The sequence below is a fragment of the Pelodiscus sinensis genome, chromosome 3 (genome assembly GCF_052426305.1).
Source record: "Pelodiscus sinensis isolate ZL-2025 chromosome 3, ASM5242630v1, whole genome shotgun sequence".
In the NCBI taxonomy this organism is placed as follows: domain Eukaryota; kingdom Metazoa; phylum Chordata; order Testudines; family Trionychidae; genus Pelodiscus; species Pelodiscus sinensis.
In genome coordinates this window covers 33962431-33983420 of record NC_143054.1, presented here as the reverse complement: position 1 = coordinate 33983420, position 20990 = coordinate 33962431, and the positions used below count along the sequence as shown (strand labels likewise).

The 20990-nt window shown below is 44.6% G+C and overlaps 2 protein-coding genes across 4 annotated transcripts in view; both read left to right on the top strand.

The window, feature by feature from the left end:
• ALLC (allantoicase) overlaps positions 1-4456 on the top strand; it is a 31332-nt gene extending 26876 nt beyond the window's left edge. For both annotated transcript variants that reach the window (XM_006112062.5, XM_089777060.1), the window contains exon 12: positions 697-4456. In XM_006112062.5, coding sequence (XP_006112124.2) covers positions 697-849 — 153 coding nt within the window. In that variant the 3' untranslated portion in view covers positions 850-4456. The remainder of the gene's footprint in view (positions 1-696) is intronic.
• Positions 4457-12005: 7549 nt separating this feature from the next.
• Positions 12006-20990, top strand: part of DCDC2C (doublecortin domain containing 2C) — a 128401-nt gene continuing 119416 nt past the window's right edge. The window contains exons 1-2 of one of the 2 annotated variants that reach the window (XM_089777059.1): positions 12006-12546; positions 14893-14944. In XM_089777059.1, the coding sequence (XP_089633185.1) occupies positions 12236-12546; positions 14893-14944 (363 nt within the window). In that variant the 5' untranslated portion in view covers positions 12006-12235. The remainder of the gene's footprint in view (positions 12547-14892; positions 14945-20990) is intronic. The other variant, XM_075923537.2, reaches the window with a different exon arrangement.

Genomic DNA, 20990 nt, shown 5'->3' with positions numbered 1-20990 from the left:
GGGAGGGCGTTTGGGTGCAGGCTCTAAGCAGAAGCAATGCGAGTGGGTGGGAGTTCAGATACGAGAGACGGTGCAGAGTGAAGACTTTGGGAGGGAGTGCTGGCTCTGGACTGGGGCAAGGGGTTGGGGTGCATGAGGCAGTTGATACTTACCTTCGGTGGTTCCCAAGTGCGACTGGCATACCCGTCTGGCAGTGGTTCCTAGGTGGAGGTGCTGTGGGTCTCTGCATGCTATTGCCCACAAGCACAACCCTGCAGCTCCCATTGTCCACAGTTCCCAGCCAATGGGAGTTGCAGAGTCAGCACTTGGGGAGAGGTAAGTATATGGAGATTCACTCTCAGGGGCCACAAGGATGGTGTGAGCCACTTTCTGGAGCAGCACAGAGTGAGGGTGGTCAGGAAATCTTCCTTAGTCTTACTGCATTGCCAAGGGCTCTGGGCCCTTTTAAATCCCCCAGCTCCTGGGGCACGTATCCCTTTAGCCCTTCCCCCATGTTGGTGAGCCTGAGTATGTCAAATAACAAACATTATTTTGGAGTCTTGAATAGTGTAACTTCACTGTGTATCTGAATTTCATCTATTCTATCTGTAGCTAAAATTTTAGTGGACATATACACCCTACTGTCTATATGTAAAAAATATTCTGTTAAAATGTAGTATTTAAGTATGTCTATTTTACCTTACATTTTTCTTCTAGCTTAAGCCTAACAAGAGGCATTTCTTTGATGGTACTACCCTGCAAATGCAGAATGTGATCACTCATGTGAGACTGATTATTGTTCCTGATGGAGGTGTAAGTAGGATGCGTCTCTGGGGTTTCCCGCGGGCTCTCTTTTATACAAACAAATGAACAAGAAGGACTTTCTAAAAAAGACTTAAGAGTTGAAGAATGGATGTTCACTTTTTCCTCTATTGTATAAACTACACTTGAATAGATTCATTGAATGGTACACATTCAATAAACTAAGCATGACTTTTTCCAAACAATAATTCATACACAACAATTCTGTATGTATTATGGCTGTACAATAATACGATGACTTCTGAGGTCCTACGAATATAATGAAAGTAATATATTTTTGTGTAAATATATTTTTTGAAAAAAATCAGTGATAACACTGTTGGGATCTGTAAAAATTAATAGTGGTCTGGGATTTCTATACATTAGTGGTTAAAGGATCCAGCCACCGCAGGCATTGCCCTCTAAGCATGTTTTCCCCCTTTGTCTTTGCAGCCTAGAAAGATAGTTACACTGAGCAGTGTCATTGTTTAGTCTCATTACTTGCTCTGTAAAAACACTTTTGGGGTAAGAGCTTTTTCCTCACCACCCTGTAAACTGCTGATTAAGACAGTATGTAACGCTGATTTAACTAAAAACCAGTAAACAATAAACAGGGGAGGGTATAATTGTATTCATCACCTGCTTATTAATATTCATCATATGGGAATTATCTTTGCAAAATAATGATTTAGGGAGAGTAGTGATAGATGTGTGAATTAACATACTAAAATGGATAAAGGAGTGTAACTGGTGCCAAATCATTGCCACTCGGAACACTGTGTTGGGGGTCCAAGGTAAACGTGCATCAGCAATAAAGTAGTCTGTTTACCCCATCTGCTCCTGGTGCCTGTTTTTTCTCTAAGAAATACAGCACACTCCTAGGTGATCATAGCTCATCCATGTGAGCATCAAATTAAAGACCACTCCATAAGTCCACTAATTGTCCTAAAATACTCTGCCTGTAGTGTCTTACTGATGAAAAGAAATTCCATTTTAAAATAAAAAATAAACCATAGATACTATGCAGGCGATGCTTTGTTGTTATATCTGACTGTCTTAATTACAAATCAATCAAAAAGTTCCACTTATGTTCTATTGCTTTCACTTATGTCTTCATTTCCCATACATAGCCATGTCATAATTATTCATTATATAAATTAAGTATTCATAAGCATCTCCACAGTCTATCTTTAATATTAATTACAAAGTGCTCTCCTGCTTGATTTTGCCAGGATTCTAACCCCCAAGAAGAGATACTGGTTGTATTTCTCTGTCAACCTCAAGTTTGTGTGTATGTCAATATATTGGTGGAATTTGGAAGCATATTTCTTTGTAAACACACACTGTGTGATTTTAACCTTCCCTTTTCCTTACGCTGTTTTGCTGTAATGTAGCACAATATTGTTTGTTTCTGTACTAGTGTAGGCTAAGATTTTTGAAATAGGGTGCTTAAAGCTATGTTTCTAAATCCATATTTAGCAATGAAATCAATGACCTGATTTTCAAAAATGCTGAGTATTCCAGAGTTCTTTTTTATGTCAATGGGAGCTCTTGGGTGCTTGGCACTTAAAAAAAACAGGTCACTGATTTAAGTGCTTAAACATGGCTTCAGAAGCAATAGCTCTAAGCATCCAGGTTTGAAAATCCTTATCCCAGAGTCTATTGACTGAGGCAACATTTCTTCTGGAGAGGAAAATGTGCTCAGCATGGAGCTGATTCCATATGGCATGGTGAGGCTTTTTGTGTGATGGCACATGAGCATGGATATACTGTAGATAGGGAAATGATGGCCCCACATACTGCTTTGTTTTCCTCATTCTGGGCATACACTTGCCTTGCTCCCTACTGTAGCCCAGAGGTGAAGAGTAAGATAACTGATATGGGTATGGCTTGTCTAACCTGACTAGAAGTTTTTAGGTCTGTCCTCCTACCCTAGGTCACAGAGGTTGAGCGCTCTGAAGCTCTATTTATGGAGGCAAATTTGGGGACTCACAACAGCAGTCACACTTACAATGTGGATAGTACCAAATTAAAACAATTTTATTATGACTGGTATTAGGATGGAAAACAATACAAAACACACAGCACCGATCATACAAATTGATTCAATCACCCCAGAGGGTAGCATTAACAAAGTCTGGCTCTATAGTAGTAGTGATCTAAGTATACAGATATAACTACCTAGTGTAGTACCATACTCGCATACCCTCTTCCAGGAATTAGAAGGGTCAGCCTCCCTCCACTGGTTGAACTTGGATCTCAGTGAAAGGTGAAGTTTGGGACACTTAGAAGCAGAGAAACGTAGGGTGTATCTAGACAGCACCCTTCTGTTGGAATAAGCTACGCAATTTGCGCTATGGAAAGAGCTTATTTTGAAATAAGAGCTTATTTTGAAATAAGGTACTATTCTGACAAATCCCTTAACCCTCTAGGAATGAGGGTTACAGGGAAGATGGAATAGCATGCCTGCTATTTCAGGAGATAGTGGGTGCTTTTAAAGACGTGGTGTTGCTATTTTGGGATACTTCTGGTATCCCGAAAGAGCAATACAGTCTAGACGCACCCTTAGAAAGAATAAGTAAGTGAAGCAAAGAGCTTTGAGGGATGTGAAGGAGGGAAATGCTTGATGAGGAAGATTTTCTATTCCCAGCTATTGCCATAGCATTTTGTAGGCCTCTTTGCGTCATCAGTAACCCAGCCCCTTAAGTCCAGAAACAGATTTCCCCACCCTGATATTTTGTGGGAACACATACTTGATTGGATGGTGCTATTGGGACATCTTTTGAATATGCATGAATAAGATCATTCCATGTCCCTCTTGGACCAGTTCTCTGAAGTGGAAAAAGCGGGAACCTGAGGTTGGGTACAATGCTTTCTGTTTCCTTGATCAGGGTGCCAGTTTGGCTGGGTGTTGCATTTTTTGATCTAGTTTTAGATCTCACGAAGCACTGTGTCACATATTTTTACCTTGGTTGGCTGTTACCAACTGAAGATTTTGCCACAAAGCCTTTCACAACTTCTAAAAAGATATTAAAAGATATTCAGTTTAATTTCTAAAAAGATATTAACCCTTAGGGTATGTCTACACTACAGCATTATTTCGAAATATCTTATTTCAAAATAGCTATTTCGAAATATCTTATTTCAAAATAACACGTCTAGACACAAAATGCTATTTCGCATTAGCGCGTCCACACTGATTGGATGCTGAATCACATTTAAGGCTGGCCAGAACTGGTTCTGACAGGGCATCAGGTCAGGAGTTACCTTGTGTTACCATGAGGAGTAACGGTAGTTCTAATTAGGATCTTTAATTCGAACTACCTACTCCGTGCCACGTGTAGCCTGGGCATCATTGCAACTCCGCTTGCCCTAATTACCCTGCCTAGCTCGAACTAATGAGCTAGTGTAGACGTACCCTGAGGGACAGCAAAGCATTTTTTTCTCTGCGTGCTCTGGTTGCCCTCACTCAGGACACAACAGTACTCTGCAGCATGGAGCCAGAGCTGCTCCTGGGCACTCTGGTGCTTCTCCTGGACGTGTTGCTGTGAGCCCGGCAGCACATTCTGCAGGCAATAACAGTCTCCTTGGTGTGCTCCACTGGGGGCTTGTGCCTCATTCCTCCCTCACGTCCTTCCACTTACCCTTCTCTAACCCCCCTTCCTGCTGTACAATAAAAGACACGTGTTCATTACATCAAAGTCTCTTTATTGAACAAAACTGGGGTGGGGGCAGGGGAATGAAACTGAAGTAATGAGACTGGGGAAAGAAGGTGGGAGAGGGGAGGAAGCAGAGTGGGAGAGGGGAGGGGGAAAGCTGGGAGGAGGGAGCTGGCAGGGGGAGGCAAGGGGAGGAAGGGAGAGGAGAAGCTCAGGGTTGGGGGTCTCACTGGCCCAACTGTCTCCCAGCACCATGAGTGCAGGGGCCTTGGTGTCCCTGGGGGAGGGAGGGGAATGGAGGGTGTGGAGGAAGAAGCAGAAGGGGGAGAAGGAGTGGGAGGAGGAGCAGTACCTGGGGAGGCAGCAGAGGCTGGAGCAACAGGAGGCAGCAAGCTCTGCACCAGCGTTTGCAGGTGCTCGCAGATGGCAAGGCTCTGGGCATGCTGCTTCTGCTGGAGCTGCAGGTCCTCCTGCACCCAGTGGTGGAGGGTGCAGTGCAGGGCTCGCAGTGCCCCCAGGTACCCGGCTGGTACCCCTCCACTGCACGGGTGGGCCTTGGGTGTGAGAGGATATCCCAGGTGGTGTGGTGCACCCTGCACTCGCAGCTGGTGCGGCTGTGGAGAAACAAGAGAAGTGGTCAGTTTTCCCTGGGGACACAGGGGGTGAAGCCCAGTCCCATTCTGCAAGGCGAGGATGACAGTTCTCCGCACCATCAGAGTCGATGTGCTTGCACAGAGGCCATGTCGGGATGGCCTGTTATCCCCGGGATTGGGAGCTGTCCTGGGACTGCACCCATGCCCCTGTGCTGTATATAGTGTGTGTGTGTGTGTGTGTAGGGGGAGGAGATGTCTCCTGCCTCTGTGTAGAGGGGGCTTGTGGAGGGAGCGTGTCCTGCTGTGTCCCACCCCAGGGTCAGGAGCATGTCATGTCTTTTCATACACGCATGTGGCTAACAGGCCAAGGCCCCCGTGTAGCAGCCAGCTGGGGCTACATGATCCGTGGTCAGCAAGGCCCACATGCACGGTCCCTGGTGTCCCTTCCCCTTTCTCCCATAAGGGGACACTGATGGCACTCACATGTTGTTGCCTCCCCGAATGACACCGGTGACAGGTCCGCTGGGATGGCTCAGGGGTCCTAGCTGTGCAGCATGCTCCCTCCAGGCTCCTGCGGCTCCTGGCCCTCCTCCTCCTCCTCCTCCATGCCCTGGTCAGGGCCCTCTGCCCCAGGGTCAATGACCACCTGGGGGGCACAGACCGTCCCGCCCCCCAGGATGTGGTCCAGGGCGTCAAAATAGGGGCAGCTTTCTGGGTCTGCCCCTGGTTGGGAGCTGCCCCCTGTGTCCCTGGCATAGGCCTGCCACTGCTCCTTAATTTTAATCCAAACCTGCTCCTGGATTCGGATGTGGCCTTTGGTGGCCAGGCTGACAGCCATCCTGCCATAGATGGCCGTGTTCCTCCATCCAGTGTGGAGATCATGGATGTTGGAGGCATCCCCCTAAACCTCAGTTAGATTCATGATCTCCGCACTAGACCAGGAAGGCGCCCGCCTTCTCCGGCCCCTGGCAGGCTCATGGGAGCTGGGGGACTGGGCCCAGGGAGTGGTGGAAGGCTGGCTGGCACTGGCTTATGCTGGGGCCACTGGGTCTGAGGCAGCGAATACTGGCTCTGGGCTGGCAGGCCTGGAGCTGGCACAAACACTGTGGCCAGACTCTACCCCTTTAAGGCTCTGGGGAGTGGGGCAGGAGAGGAGTTTTCCTGGTTGGGGCAATGTGGCCAGCAGGGCACCCTGGGAAGGGCTGGAGGCCCCCTATTTTGAAATAACTCCTATTCCGTGTCTACACAGCGCTTATTTCAAAATAGTAATTTTGAAATAGGTGCTATTCCTCGTGGAATGAGGTTTACCAAGTTCGAAATAAGCCCTTGGCTATTTCAAATTAATATCGAAAAAGCAGTTGGCTTGTGTAGACGCTAGTACAAGTATTTCAAAATAATGGCTTTTATTTTGAAATAACTTAACTGTGTAGACATACCCACACTACACTACTGCTAAAGCCAACTTTATGCAGGATAAAATTCCTGTAGGCCTTGCATTACTGCCAGAATATAGTAAAAGGGATAAGATAGGAAAGCATATAGATTTGCAGGCTACACTATGCAACCCTTGTTTGCATCATGGCTTCTATGCGGAAGTGGTGTGATGGTGACGAGGAGTAACTGAGGCCATGGGCAAGTTTAGAATCATAGACAATTATGGTTGGAAGGGACCTCAGGAGTCATCTAATCCAATCCTCTATTCCAGCAGGTCCAATCCCAAGTAAATCAGGCTTCTTCATGAGGTGTATGTGGTGTTTTTTAAACAATTTATAGCCAAGATTATTATGTAGTAGCTAAAATGCCACATGATATATATGACGGCAGATGCAGCAAACAATTTTCTGGAATTTTGTATAACAGTTGAACTTAAATATTATTACAATTATAGAGGCACTGGCAGTGATTCTATAGTTAAAGTTGAATGATCCATGAAACGGGGACTATTTTTTAAAAATTTATATATAAGCGGTCTGTCACTGTGACACCTGATATGTATATTTTGTGTAGGCTCAAAACTGGGTATTACAGAATTATTTCTGACTTTACATGGTTAATGCATTGTATTTGGGAGCAAGCAAAATATGTTGTGGCATAACACACTGTAATCTATGTTTTTGATTTACACTTAGTTAATATTATATTTATCACTCTTATGAACTGCTAGTGAAAAGTGATTAATCTGTAATTCTATAATCTAAGGTTTTTGTGTTCTATCTGTAATGTGTTTCTTCTTATAATATCTTGTAGGGTAGGGAAATAAATTTATCTCCATTTTGCATATGGAGAACAGAGGCACAGAGAGATTAATACCTTGCTAAATGTCACACAAGAAACCTGTTTCAGATCAGAGTTTGAACCCACAAGTGTTAGTTCAGCACCTTCCCCATGCAATCATCCTTCCTATCATGAGTAATTTATTATGTCTAATATCTATTCTAAGGTTGATGCTTTTCTCCATTTTGTTTCTTAACCCTTATAGCTGACTTTGTATTCTACTCCTTAGTTTGCATAATAATTTGTGGCCATGATGTGTGGTAAAGAAAGGGGTCACATTTTCTTTTGTGTGATTTATCATATTGTGGGTTTAAACCTATGTCACTAGTTCCTTATAGACTTTAAGATCAATCATGATCATCTAGTCTGACCTCCTGCACATTTCAGGCCACATAAGGCCACCTACTCATTCCTGTAATAGAACCATAATCTCTGGCTAAGTTACTGAAGTCCTCAGATCATGGTTTAAACACTTAAAATTACTGAGAACCTATAATTCACACTAACTTGAATCTTTAAGTTACCCCTGCCCCATGCTATTGGGGAAACCTCCCCCCCCCCCATGTCTCTGCCATCTGACTATGGGGAAAATTCCCTCCTGATCACATCTGGGCTACGTCTAGATTGCATCCCTTTTTCCTAAAAGGGATGCAAATTAGATGTATCGCAATTGCTAATGAAGTGGGGGATTTAAATCTCCCCCACTTCATTAGCATAAAAATGGCTGCCGCTTTTTTTCAGCAAGGAGCATTGCCGGAAAAAAGCGCCAGTCTAGATGCAGATCTTTCGGAAAATAAAGCCTTTTCCAAAAGATCCCTTATCCCTTATTTTAAGAGGGATAAGGGATCTTTCAGAAAAGGCTTTATTTTCCGAAAGATCTGCGTCTAGACTGGAGCTTTTTTCCAGCAAAGCTCCGTGCTGGAAAAAAGCAGCAGCCATTTTTATGCTAATGAAGTGGGGGAGATTTAAATCCCCACTTCATTAGCAATTGAGATACGTCTAATTTGCATCCCTTTTACGAAAAAGGGATGCAATCTTGATGTAGCCCTATGGTGATGAGTTATGGTATGTCTACACAGCAAAGTTATTTCAGAATAACAGCCATTATTCCGAAATAACTATGCGAGTGTCTACACAGTCATTACATTATTTCAAAATAATTTCAAAATAACAGGCAGCCTATTCCGAAATCTATAAATCTCATTCTACAAAGAATAACATCTATTCCAAAAATAGCTATTTCAAAATAAGGCATGTGTAAATGCTATTTCAAAATAGCCCCTCACCAAGGCCATTCTAAGTTATTCCTCCTCAGAACCTCTTGGGGCTCTAAATCGATATAGCATGTCTACATTAGGGAAGCCTGCCTTGGACTAGTTTTGAGGCTTCCCTGTAATGTAGAAGTGCTATTTTAAAAAAACTGTTTCGGAATAACTATTCCAGAATAGCTTATTTCAAAATTGATGTGCAGTGTAGATGAGCCGTAGACCCTGATCATGTGGGGTAAGACCCAGCAGCTAGACACCTGGGAAAGAATTCTCTGTAGTAACTAAAGACACGTCTAGACTATGTTTTAATTTTGAAAGAGCATATGCAAATTGCTATTTTGAAAGCGGGTCTTTTGAAAGTGAAAGTAGTCTGGATGTGTTTTTTTCAGAAAAAAAACCCTTTTTCAAAAAACTGCGTAAACCTTTTTTTAGGAAGCACGATTTTTTTCAAAAAAGGGTTTTTTTTTCTGAAAAAACTCGTGTCCAGACTACTTTCACTTTTGAAAGACCTGCTTTTGAAAAAGTGATTGGAAGAAGATATGCAAATTCCCGCAGAATTTGTATATCCTCTTTTGAAATTAAAAGGTAGTCTAGATGTACCCTAAAGGCAGCATTATTTTGGAATTACCAACGTTATTCAAAATAACGAAGAGCGCATCTACACCGCAAGCCATTATTTCAAAGTAATGGTGAGCTGGAGGACTTCTTACTCTGACTCCTATAACTCTCATTTTACAAGGAGTAAGGAAAGATGAAGGAAGAGTGCTCTTCCTTTGACTTCCTGCTGTTTAGACAATGCCAAAAGCCGAATTAAGCTATTTTGACTTTAGCTACGCAATTGATGTAGCTGAAGTCATGTATCTTAATTTGGTTTTCGCCTTGCTGTGTAGAAGTACCCTTAGAGCCCTTCCCATCTAGTGTCCTATCACTGGTTTTTGGGGTATTTGCTGCTAGCAGTTGCAGATCAGCTACATGCCACTGTAGGCAATATCGTCATGCCATCCCTTCCACAACGTTATCAAGTTCAAATTTGAAGTCTGTTTTCCACCTCTCTGCTACCTTTCTTCAATTATTGTAATACTGAATCCTTCTTGCTGTCATCTTGTTTTCTATATAGCAGCATGACACAGAGGCAGGGGAGCCAATAGCCTGCGCAGACCTCTGAGCAAGCAGTGTGTAGGGTGGTTCCACATTCCCTGAAGGGGCGGACCCCGGGCAGGAGTTTTCTAATCTTTTCCATGTGCAGAGTAGAAACAAAAAAACCCTTGCTGTGGGATCTCTACTAATCAGCTGGGCAGGGTTTAAATCTCTCCTGAAGTAGCTGCACAAGGACACAGCTTACAGGGAATACTGCCAGTAGGAAGCAGGGTGGAAGGAGCATCAGCTTCCCTGCCCTCTCTAAAGGGTTTGCCAGGGAGCTCAGGGCTGTGGCAACCTCAGAGCAGTGTGAGGTGCCCCCCATCCACCAGGTTTAACTCAATCTGCCTGGCTGCCTGTTGTTTAGTGCAGCAGCCTGCAGAAGAGCCCAGCCAGGAGCATGCCACATCATTCTGCAGCAGAGCACCCCAGCCCACTGGCTTCTTGCTGGAGCAGTGCACAGGGGCCACTGCCTTACTTTCGTCTCTGGGGCAGGGAGTGAAGTCACTGGGGGAGGTGAGGAGAAAGGGAGGGGATGTGATGGGGCAGGGGAGTAGTCACTGGGAGAGGAGGGAAGGGAATGGGATAGGGAACGGAGGGGAGTCGCTAGGAGAGGAGGGCAGAGGGTGGGATCATGGCAGGGGAAAAGTTTCTGGGGGTGGGGTAAGACACTGGGGCAGGAGGGGATGGATGGAGTGGGGGCTGGAGGGGAGATCTGGGGGTGGGGTAAGTCACTGAGGCAGGAGGGGATGGATGGAGTGGGGGCTGGAGGGGAGATCTGGGGGTGGGGTAAGTCACTGGGGCAGGAGGGGATGGATGGAGTGGGGGCTGGAGGGGAGATCTGGGGGTGGGGTAAGTCACTGGGGCAGGAGGGGATGGATGGAGTGGGGGCTGGAGGGGAGATCTGGGGGTGGGGTAAGTCACTGGGGCAGGAGGGGATGGATGGAGTGGGGGCTGGAGGGAAGAGCTGGGGGAAGGGGTAAGTCACTGGGGCAGGAGGGGCTGGATGGAGTGGGGGCTGGAGGGGAGATCTGGGGGTGGGGTAAGTCACTGGGGCAGGAGGGGATGGATGGAGTGGGGGCTGGAGGGGAGAGCTGGGGGTGGGGTAAGTCACTGGGGCAGGAGGGGATGGATGGAGTGGGGGCTGGAGGGGAGAGCTGGGGGTGGGGTAAGTCACTGGGGCAGGAGGGGATGGATGGAGTGGGGGCTGGAGGGGAGATCTGGGGGTGGGGTAAGTCACTGGGGCAGGAGGGGATGGATGGAGTGGGGGCTGGAGGGGAGAGCTGGGGGTGGGGTAAGTCACTGGGGCAGGAGGGGATGGATGGAATGGGGGCTGGAGGGGAGAGCTGGGGGTGGGGTAAGTCACTGGGGCAGGAGGGGATGGATGGAATGGGGGCTGGAGGGGAGAGCTGGGGGTGGGGTAAGTCACTGGGGCAGGAGGGGATGGATGGAGTGGGGGCTGGAGGGGAGAGCTGGGGGTGGGGTATGTCACTGAGGGAGGAGGGGATGGATGGAGTGGGGGCTGGAGGGGAGAGCTGGGGGTGGGGTATGTCACTGAGGGAGGAGGGGATGGATGGAGTGGGGGCTGGAGGGGAGATCTGGGGGTGGGGTAAGTCACTGGGGCAGGAGGGGATGGATGGAGTGGGGGCTGGAGGGAAGAGCTGGGGGAAGGGGTAAGTCACTGGGGCAGGAGGGGATGGATGGAGTGGGGGCTGGAGGGGAGAGCTGGGGGTGGGGTAAGTCACTGGGGCAGGAGGGGATGGATGGAGTGGGGGCTGGAGGGGAGAGCTGGGGGTGGGGTATGTCACTGAGGGAGGAGGGGATGGATGGAGTGGGGGCTGGAGGGGAGATCTGGGGGTGGGGTAAGTCACTGAGGGAGGAGGGGATGGATGGAGTGGGGGCTGGAGGGGAGAGCTGGGGGTGGGGTAAGTCACTGAGGGAGGAGGGGATGGATGGAGAGAGCTGGGGGTGGGGCAAGTCACTGGGGCAGGAGGCGGCGGGGGAGCGGAGGGAACGGGAGGGGCCCGGGCCGAGCGCGGAGGGTTCTCAGTGAGCGCCGGGGCGCTCGGAGGCAGCAGGCGGGGCGGGAAGAACGTGCGGGCCGAGGCCAGGGAGGCAGGAGAGACGGCGGAGAGCGGGGCGGCTTCTACAACCCGCCCCCGTCCGGCCAGGCGCCCCTCATGGCGGCTCGTGGCTTCCCTGCGCTGGGCAGGTTGCCGGGGAGACCAGTCAGCGCCCTGCCGGGCCGGCTTGCCTTGGCCTGCGGGGTGGGGGGGTCACAATCCCCGCGGGTCACGTCAGCCTCCGGCCGGGCCAGGGAGGGTGGGGAGGAAGCGGGGCCACTGGGGACAGCTGCGATCCGGGGGTGGGGTCGGGCCCGGGGGACGCTATGAATTAGGAGGCCAGGGAAGCAGCCCCAGCTGGCGCCCGGTACAGCTCAGGTGCCCAGAGAGCCTCTCGGACTAGCCCACGCGTGCCCTGCTGGGGAGACGGTTGCATGTATTAGCCTCGCCTGCCCCGGACCATGGTGCCTTCGCCCCAGCCCCAGCCCCAGCCCCAGGCCCGGTACAGCCTGTCGGGGGTGAGCCCAGCCTGCAAGGTGCTGGTGTACCGCAACGGGGACCCCTTCTATTTGGGCAGGAAGTTCGTGATCCACCATCGCCACGTGAGAACTTTCGAGGCGCTCATAGCCCAGCTGAATGACGGGGTGGAGGTGCCCTTTGGGGTGAGGAAGCTGTACACCCCCCAAGAAGGGCACCAGGTGCAAAATCTGTCCGACATCAAACAGGGTGGCAAATATGTGGCTGCTGGGAGGGAAAAGTTTAAAAAACTGGAGTAAGTATGAAGGCGTAAATCTGACTCAACATTTAAATATTGTAAAAAACAATTTTTAATTACCACATTTCCTAGAAACCTTAGGGAGAGTTCAGGGGTCCATTGTGTTAATATGCTGTACAAATAGACAGTAAGGGATACTCATTGCTCTAAGAGCTTGCCTTTTAAATAGACAAAACCAACAAAGAGGGAAGAAAGGGCCTAAAATGTGGCACAAAGAAGTGAGTTTTCAAAGTTTACATAGAAAATCTGAGGCTGCTGAGACAAGAATGGAATACTGTTTTCCTGGATTCTGTACCACTGTTCTCCATACTCACTAGACTGCATTGCCAAAGTGAAACCAATAGAAATGTTTTCAAAAGTTAAAATGAAAAAATTATAAGGTAATGGAAATAATTGGTTTTAAACCAACATTCCTCTGCAGAGTTTACAATCAAAATGTTGCTGCGCTGAGAACCTGAAACTGACTGAATACATGTGCAACTGACTACACAGTTTTACTTGTCCAAGATGAGAAAAATGTAAATGTAAACAAAGCATGAACAGTGAAAAGTAATTTGCCTTGTCAAAATGCTGACTTGTTATAATTACATATAATTACCCGTTTATTTATCCATGTGTAAAGTGACACTTCTAGTAAGGATAGTTTCAAAACAAGTGGTGCCAATGCTTAGGCCTTGTCTTCACAAGGGACAAAGATAATTTTTTTTAACTTAACTAACACATTGTTAAATCCTGGTGGAGATAAAGTTATTTGTAGGTATAACATGAGTTAAAGGTTACTTAGGCTTAAAGAGAATGTCCATTAACAGCATGAGGACAAAGTATGTATTCGAATCCAATTAGGGCAGTGGTAGTAACAAGAGTCAATAAATTACAATAGGAAGGGCCATTTTGCGGATAATACAGCTTCTAGGATGTTATGTTGTATCTTGCGCTTAAATGGAAATGATGGAGTTGTAGTTCCAAATAACTCCACTGCCTCTGCTAGGTCTCATATTTTTGCTAAGGAAAAGCAAAGTGAAATTAACAAGATTCCAGCCAGCTTCACTGAAAAACTGGGCAGCAGTTAAATCCACAAGAATCATATGAATTTGATGCACCAGCTACTGCTGCTGCTGGTTAGGGAAACTGGAAGTTATTCCTGAGCAGATTTGGGACATCTGAATGCTACAAAGCAAGTGTTCAAGAACATTTCTTTGAATTCTGAATTACTGTTTGATTAGACTGTGTTTATGGCCTTGATTTTGCTATTTAAAAATATTTGTGAACATGTTTTTGTTCACAGAAATTCATAGAGAATAGCTGCAGTTTGTGTGAATACCCATATTTGCATGCATATTCATGCAAGAAGCAAATTTCATTATTGTTTGTTGTTCCAACAGCAAGTAAATGAAAGGGACATAAGTGAGCAATGGTGATTATTTTCCCCCTATATTTTGAACATGAAACTGAAGTTCACATAGTAGTTTTTAACAGAAATAAATTAATATATTTTTGTTTCAAGCCTAAAGATCTGATACTGACACAATTCTGGAAAGAATGTAAGATAGTACCATCAGCTGGCCCATGAACATTTTTGTTTATTCTAAATAACATCTGCTTTTTGAACCAAACCTGGCATTGGAGAAGATGTAACAATACAAACCAAACCAAAACAAAATACCACAAAACAAACAAACAAAATCATATTTGAGATCCAGGGGATTTTAAACTTAAAATAGAGTAGTTTACTTTTAGGGACCAATTCTACATGCTGTTGAAGAATCTTCTGGAGAGATGTTGTACATTCTCAACTCCTATTCGAGATCATGGGGTGGATCTTCACAGGAAACTCAATAATTCAACATTGTTCCTTTAAACTTACGATATCAGCATCTTAAAATAAAAATGAACAGTGAATTTATGATTTCTATTCTGGTAGTTTTCAGAGATCTAAAATGAGACTGAAGAACCATTGTACAATGCATTGAACATATACTCAGTCCCCACTCCTTATAGTTTATAATCTAAAATAAATAGACAACACAGAGAAAGTCTGTGAAGAGGGCTGTATTATTCCCTCTTTACAGATAGGCAGTGAAGGTCCAAAAATTTAGTGACTTAAATACATGAAGCCTGTTGGAGAATCTTGGGAAAAATCAAACTGTGCTGTAACCAGGTCAATGCCTAAGCCAAAAGCTCATGCTTCCAATTTATAAAATACACTAAAACTGACTAAAATTTGCAAAATGTTGTCACTAATTATGGGTGTCCCTACTAGGCCAAAATGTTTTATGAAATTACTAACCTATTGAAATAGATGAATGTGTTTTGTCTAATTTTCTTTTTATTCTTCCTCTGCAGTTACATTCAGATAGGCATAAAAAAACCACAAAGACGAAAGAAGGTAGCGGTGGTAAGTATTTAACTGTTAGTGTTACGCTTTTAACATAGTGCCATGAGTTGACCTTTAGATGGCTGTATTTTTGTGTTTTTCAAAAGGAAAATTTGGAAGCAAAATAAAAAGATTGTACCACAATATTCTGTAATAATTGGACATGTATCCCCTTTTCTGGTCATTTTTATGTATGACTATGTTGAATAGTAGTGGTCCCAGTATAACCCTTTGGGAATACCACTATTTACCACTCTCCATTCTCACCATTTACTTCTGCCTTTGTTTCCTGTCTTTTAACTGGATGGCCTGCCAGTGCTTTCAGGATCATCTAACAATCCTTAATTTACTTTAATGACAAGCCAGTTGTATTAATCACCCTGTCTTGGTTTATAATCAAATGCCCTGCCCCAAAGGTTGTGCTTCTTCCAGCTTCCCGGTTCATCACATATTATACTTAAGCTGTGTTGCAGGTAAAAGGTTGGTCTGGGGCTAGGATGAGCAAACCTCCAATATGGAACTCAGGAGGTAGAGGGTGGTTAGAGCCCTCCTGTACTCCGTAAGTGGTGCCCCTGTTCAATATGCTGCTTAACTTAGAATCTGAACCTTCATGAGCCTAGCAAGGTCTGCATACACACAACACATGGAATCCAAGATTGTCACTTGATGTGTAAATTGGGGGTCTAAGTTCCCTGTAAGCTGTTTGGCTATGCAACTGCACATCTGTTTTCTGAGCTCTGCTTGGAAGTTCAGAGCTCCTGCACAGGCATGGCGCTCAGCTGACTGGCAGCAGGCAGGGCATCATCTTGCTAAGCAAGTAGTTAAACAGAGCTGCTTCATGTTTGAAACTGAGTAGTTCCCAGAATAGGCAAACAAAGGAGATAAGGAGACTATACGTGGCAGGGAGGAGGAGGAAGAGGGAGGGCATAAGCGAGCTGCTGAGGCAGAATCAGAGCGGAGGGGAGTTTGGAGAGTCCCATCTGCATGAGGAGAGAGAGGCAGGAACTCAGCACTCTCAAGCCTTCTGCATGGAGTAGGTCAGGGAATGAGAGGGTAGGTGCTGGCATTGGGGTGAATTGGAGGCTTGGGGGGAATTTGTGTTGTGGAATGGGGAAGGTGTGGATAATATGTTTGTGCTTTAGCTGGGAGTTAGGATAGGACAGACTGCTAGTGCCTGCTAGTTTGAGAAGCAGGATTTTATCCCAGCCCCCATCTGGTCTGTGGGGAGCAGATTGTACAGCAGTAAGCAGGGGAAAGGGAGTGGGTGGGTGCTGGCATCTGTGCAGTGAACTGGAGGTAAGGAGGAGTTTGTTTGGGGTGTCCTTGACTCGCTGCAGTCCTCTCTGGCTGGCTGGGTTGGATAGGGGGCAGAGAGCAGGCTGCATGGTGCGTGCGTGCGTGCCAGGACACTTGCATGATTACATTTCAAACAAAGTTTACATAGGTGTTAATGGCTTACGGTAAGAAAGAAAAATAATTTTTAACAGTTTTTTTGGAGTGTTGCAGATATCTTAAACTCTGATCTTTTTTTTTTTTAAATCCTGTGTTGCTAATTAATACATGGTATATTATATTGCAGATCATTGCTGTGTTGTAGAATTCTTGCTCTTATGAGTCAGAAAATAGCAAGTACTAGGTGTGATGCTAGTTGTTAAATTGGGGATATATATATATATATATATATATATAACATCCACATACTTCCTCAATGTTGGGTTGCACACAAGAAATTTTAACACGCCCAACGATAGAAAATATTAGAGGGAACACTGGTTGGGGTGCTCAGTTTTTCACTGTAAAATATGCACGTACATTTCAGTTGAGATTGTAAGACCTTTGTGATGATGGGGATTACAGCTTTCTTTTTCGATTGATGCAGTACTGAGCACAATATCTGTGCTCAACTAATACTTAAAGGAGAAGCTGGTAAGGTACCCTGATGTTAAGTTTGCCTAATGCTTTGAATGATAAAAGATTCTTGCAACCATTTTTCTGAGAATTGTTAACTTCCACTAGTAACTATGTTGTATTTAAATTGTGGGAGAAAAAGACAATCTGGGTTCCCTTCATGACATTCCTGGACCCCGAACATGGTCCCAAAAACCCATCATACCTATCGGCACCATTGGGAAAAGGAGACCCAGGATGTATAAAAGCTCCAACAACCTATACCTCTAACTCTGGGATAAGAAGCTTCCCCTACAGCTAGCTTACGTAGTTGGTCCTGTCAGTTTTTTGTTTGAAGTGGTAGTAGTCTGGCCTGAAGCTGCAGGGTTCAAACTGTGCTGCTAATGTATGAAGGGGAGGTTGATATAGTTGTACGTACATAATTTGTTTTAATCTTTGTCCTTATACCCACCCCACAAGAAACTGCATTTAAAAAGATGTGGGAGATGGAATAGAGGGCAAAATATGTTTATTTGATGTTATATAGGTTGCATGGTCAAGCATTCAAAAGAGAGGTAATGGCAGTTTTGCAGTAGTCAGTACAATCTTAATTTGGCCCCTTTGTCAAGTTAGGGCTGTCAAGCGATTTAAAATGATTGGTGATTATTCACATGATTAATTGCACAGTTAAACAATAATAGAATACCATTTATGTACATATTTTTGGATGTTTTCTCAAATAATTTTCAAATATTTTGATTTCACGTACCACACAAAATATGTTTAGTGCTCACTTTGTTTATTTTGATTATAAATATTTGCACTATAAAATACAGGAGAAATAGTATTTTTCAGTTCCCCTAATAAAACTACTTAAATGTTATCTATCATGAAACTTGAATTATAAATGTAAAATTATGTACAAAAAATAACTGCATTCAATAATAAAACAATATAAAACTTTAGAGCCTAAAGCCCACTCAGTCCTATTTCTTGTTAAGCCAAGAAGACAAACCATTGTGGTTACAGTTTGAAAGAGATAATGCTGCCTCCTGCTTGTTTACAATGTCACCTGAAAGTGCATTTGCATGGCACTGTTGTAGGCGGCATCACAAGATATTTCTATGCCAGATGCACCAAAGATTCATATGTCCCTTCATGCTCCAACCCTTTCGGAGGACATGCATCCATGCTGATAATGGTTTCTGGTTGATAATGATACAAAGCAAAGCAGAATAATGCATTTTTATTTTCATCAGATGCCACCAGCAAAAGGCTGACTTTCTTTATTGGTGGTTCATTTTTTTTTTTTTTTTTTTTTTTTTTTTTAGTTTCTGCATCCGAGTGTTGCTCTTTTAAGATTTCTGAAAGCATATGCTATGTCTCGTCCCTCTCAGATTTTAGGATGACACTTCAGATTCTTAATCATTTGGTTGAGTGCTGTAACTATTTTTATAACTCTTACAATGTTACCTTCTTTGCATTTTTTCAAATCTGCTGTGAAAGTGTTCTTAAAATGAACATGTGCTGGGTCATCATCGAAGATTGTTACAACATGAAATACTGTATATAGCAAAATGGGGCTAAAACAGAACAGGAGACATAACATTTTCTCCCAGGGAGTTTAGTCACAAATTTAATTAGTACATTATTTTCTTAATGAGTATTATCAGCATGGAAATAAGTCCTCTGGAATGGTGGCCAAAGCATCAAGTAGCATAAGAATGTTTAGCATATTTGGCAGGTAAATATCTTGCAATGTTGGCTGCAAAAGTGCCACATGAATGCCTGTTCTCACTTTCTGCTGACATTGTAAACAAGAAGCAGGAAGCATTATCTCCTGCAAATTGTAACCAGACTTGTTTGCTTCAGTGATTGGGTGAACAACAAATAGAACTGAGTGGTATTGTAGGCGCTCAAGTTTTATATGGTTTTATTTTTGGGTACAGTTATGTAACAAAATCTACAATTGTATGTTACGCTTTCACAATAAAAAGATTGCAATACAGTACTAGTGTGAGGTGAACCGAAAAACACTATTTTTTTGTTTAGCATTTTTACTGTGCAAATATTTAATCAAACATAATATATAAACTGAGCACTGTACTCTTTGTATTCTAAGTTACTGAAAACAGTATATTAGAAGATGTAGAAAAACCCAAAAAATGATATGCTGTTTAACAGTCCAATTAATCATGATTGATTTTGCAAGTCACAATTAACTTTGAGTTAATCACGTGAGTTAACTGTGATTGACAGCCATAATTACTGTCTCATCCTTAATTTTCCTACTGGATCTCTGCCTCATTCATTGCACAGGTTAGCTGTACAAGTGGGCAGAATTCAAGTTGCATGGACAATTGTAAAACTGACATTTCCCAACTTTTGAGCACATGATTTTTGTAACCTAAGCAAATTTTTTTGTATACAATAGATATGGCAACAAAACAGGCATCTGAGACATCTATTTGAATATACAAATAGTAAACTGAACACCTTTATTTAGGTGTTCAGCTTTGAAAACGGGATCTATAGCATATATATTTCTTGTTGCAGGCTGCATCTACCTCTGAAAACTTTTTATTTTGCATTATTCATAATAAGTTATATTCACACCTGTACAGGAAGCCCACACAAAGCCTGTGCACCATTCCCAGCAGGTTAGACTTCAAAGTATAGTTGAAACTCTCTAAACTGGGAGTCTCTGTATGGCACCATCTGTGGCCTTGCATGGATATTGCAGGACCAGAGAGTCCCAGTGGAGGGTCAGCATCAGAGAGCCCTGCTGGGCCAGCAGGACAGCGGGCTGCCCAGTGGGGCTAGGAGACACATTGTGTGGCTGCCTGGTGAGGCTGGGAGCTGCAGCAGCTGTGGTGGTGTGCAGCTGCCCGGAACCCTGAGAACTGTTTGTCCGGGGTGGGGGTAGGATCCCTTTAAGCACGGAGCTCAGTTAGCCTCAGGCAGCAGCCCCACACACTAAGTCCTAACCTGATGCCCTGCGGCATTGGTTCCGGCCAGCCTTAACTTTGGTTCAGGGTCCACTCAGTGTGGACGTGCTATTTCGAAATAGTTTTGTGTATAGATGTGTTATTTCGAACTAGCTTAATTCAAATTAACTATTTCGAATTAAGTTAATTCAAAATAGTGCGGTAGTGTAGACATACCCTCATATTCAGCTTGTGGTCCACTATAACCCCTAGATCCCTTTCTGCCGTACTCCTTCCTAGACAGTTGCTTCCCATTCTGTATGTGTGAAACTGATTGTTCCTTCCTAAGTGTAGCACTTTGCATTTGTCTTTATTAAACTTCATCCTGTTTACCTCAGACCATTTCTCCAATTTGTCCAGATCATTTTGAATTATGACCCTATCCTCCAGAGCAGTTGCAACCCCTCCCAGCTTGGTATCATCTGCAAACTTAATAAGCGTACTTTCTATGCCAATATCTAAATGGTTGATGAAGATATTGAACAGAGCCGGTCCCAAAACAGACCCCTGCAGAACTCCACTTGTTATACCTTTCCAGCAGGATTGAGAACCATTAATAACTACTCTCTGAGTACAGTTATCCAGCCAGTTATGCACCCACCTTATAGTAGCCCCATCTAAGTTGTATTTGCCTAGTTTATTGATAAGAATATCATGCGAGACATTTAGCCACATTTAGGAGGGCAATGAGAAATGATAATCCACTAACCCAGAGAGGGTCAACTGAAATTTTACCCCATTCGTGGGATCCCACAATAGTGGTTTATTGAAAATTTCATATACAGATTTAGGACCCTATAGAGGTCTAAGGATAATTATTTTTCTGAGGTTAAAGGCCAGCTGCTGTTGGGCTGGCTGATTAGCCCTTCCCACTGCATCTATGAAAAAACCCACAACTTAACTTGCTGATCCTCATAAAAGGATCAGCAGGAGTTGGGAGGGCATTTATTTGCTTTTGTGCCCCATGCCGCTCCCAGGCACCAAGTCCCAGGCATGGCCTCCCACTGCTCCCATTGACTGTATTCAGGCCAATGGGAGCAGAAGGAAAAGCCTCAGGGCAGCATGTCTGTGTGCTGCTTTTCTTCCAGTTGGGCAAGGGGTATTGGCAGTGTGTGGAGCTGCTTCTGGCTTTGCTTCCTCTCAAGGTGCATCTGGCAGGGAGGCTTAGGGCTTTCTTCCCCTCCTTCCCACCC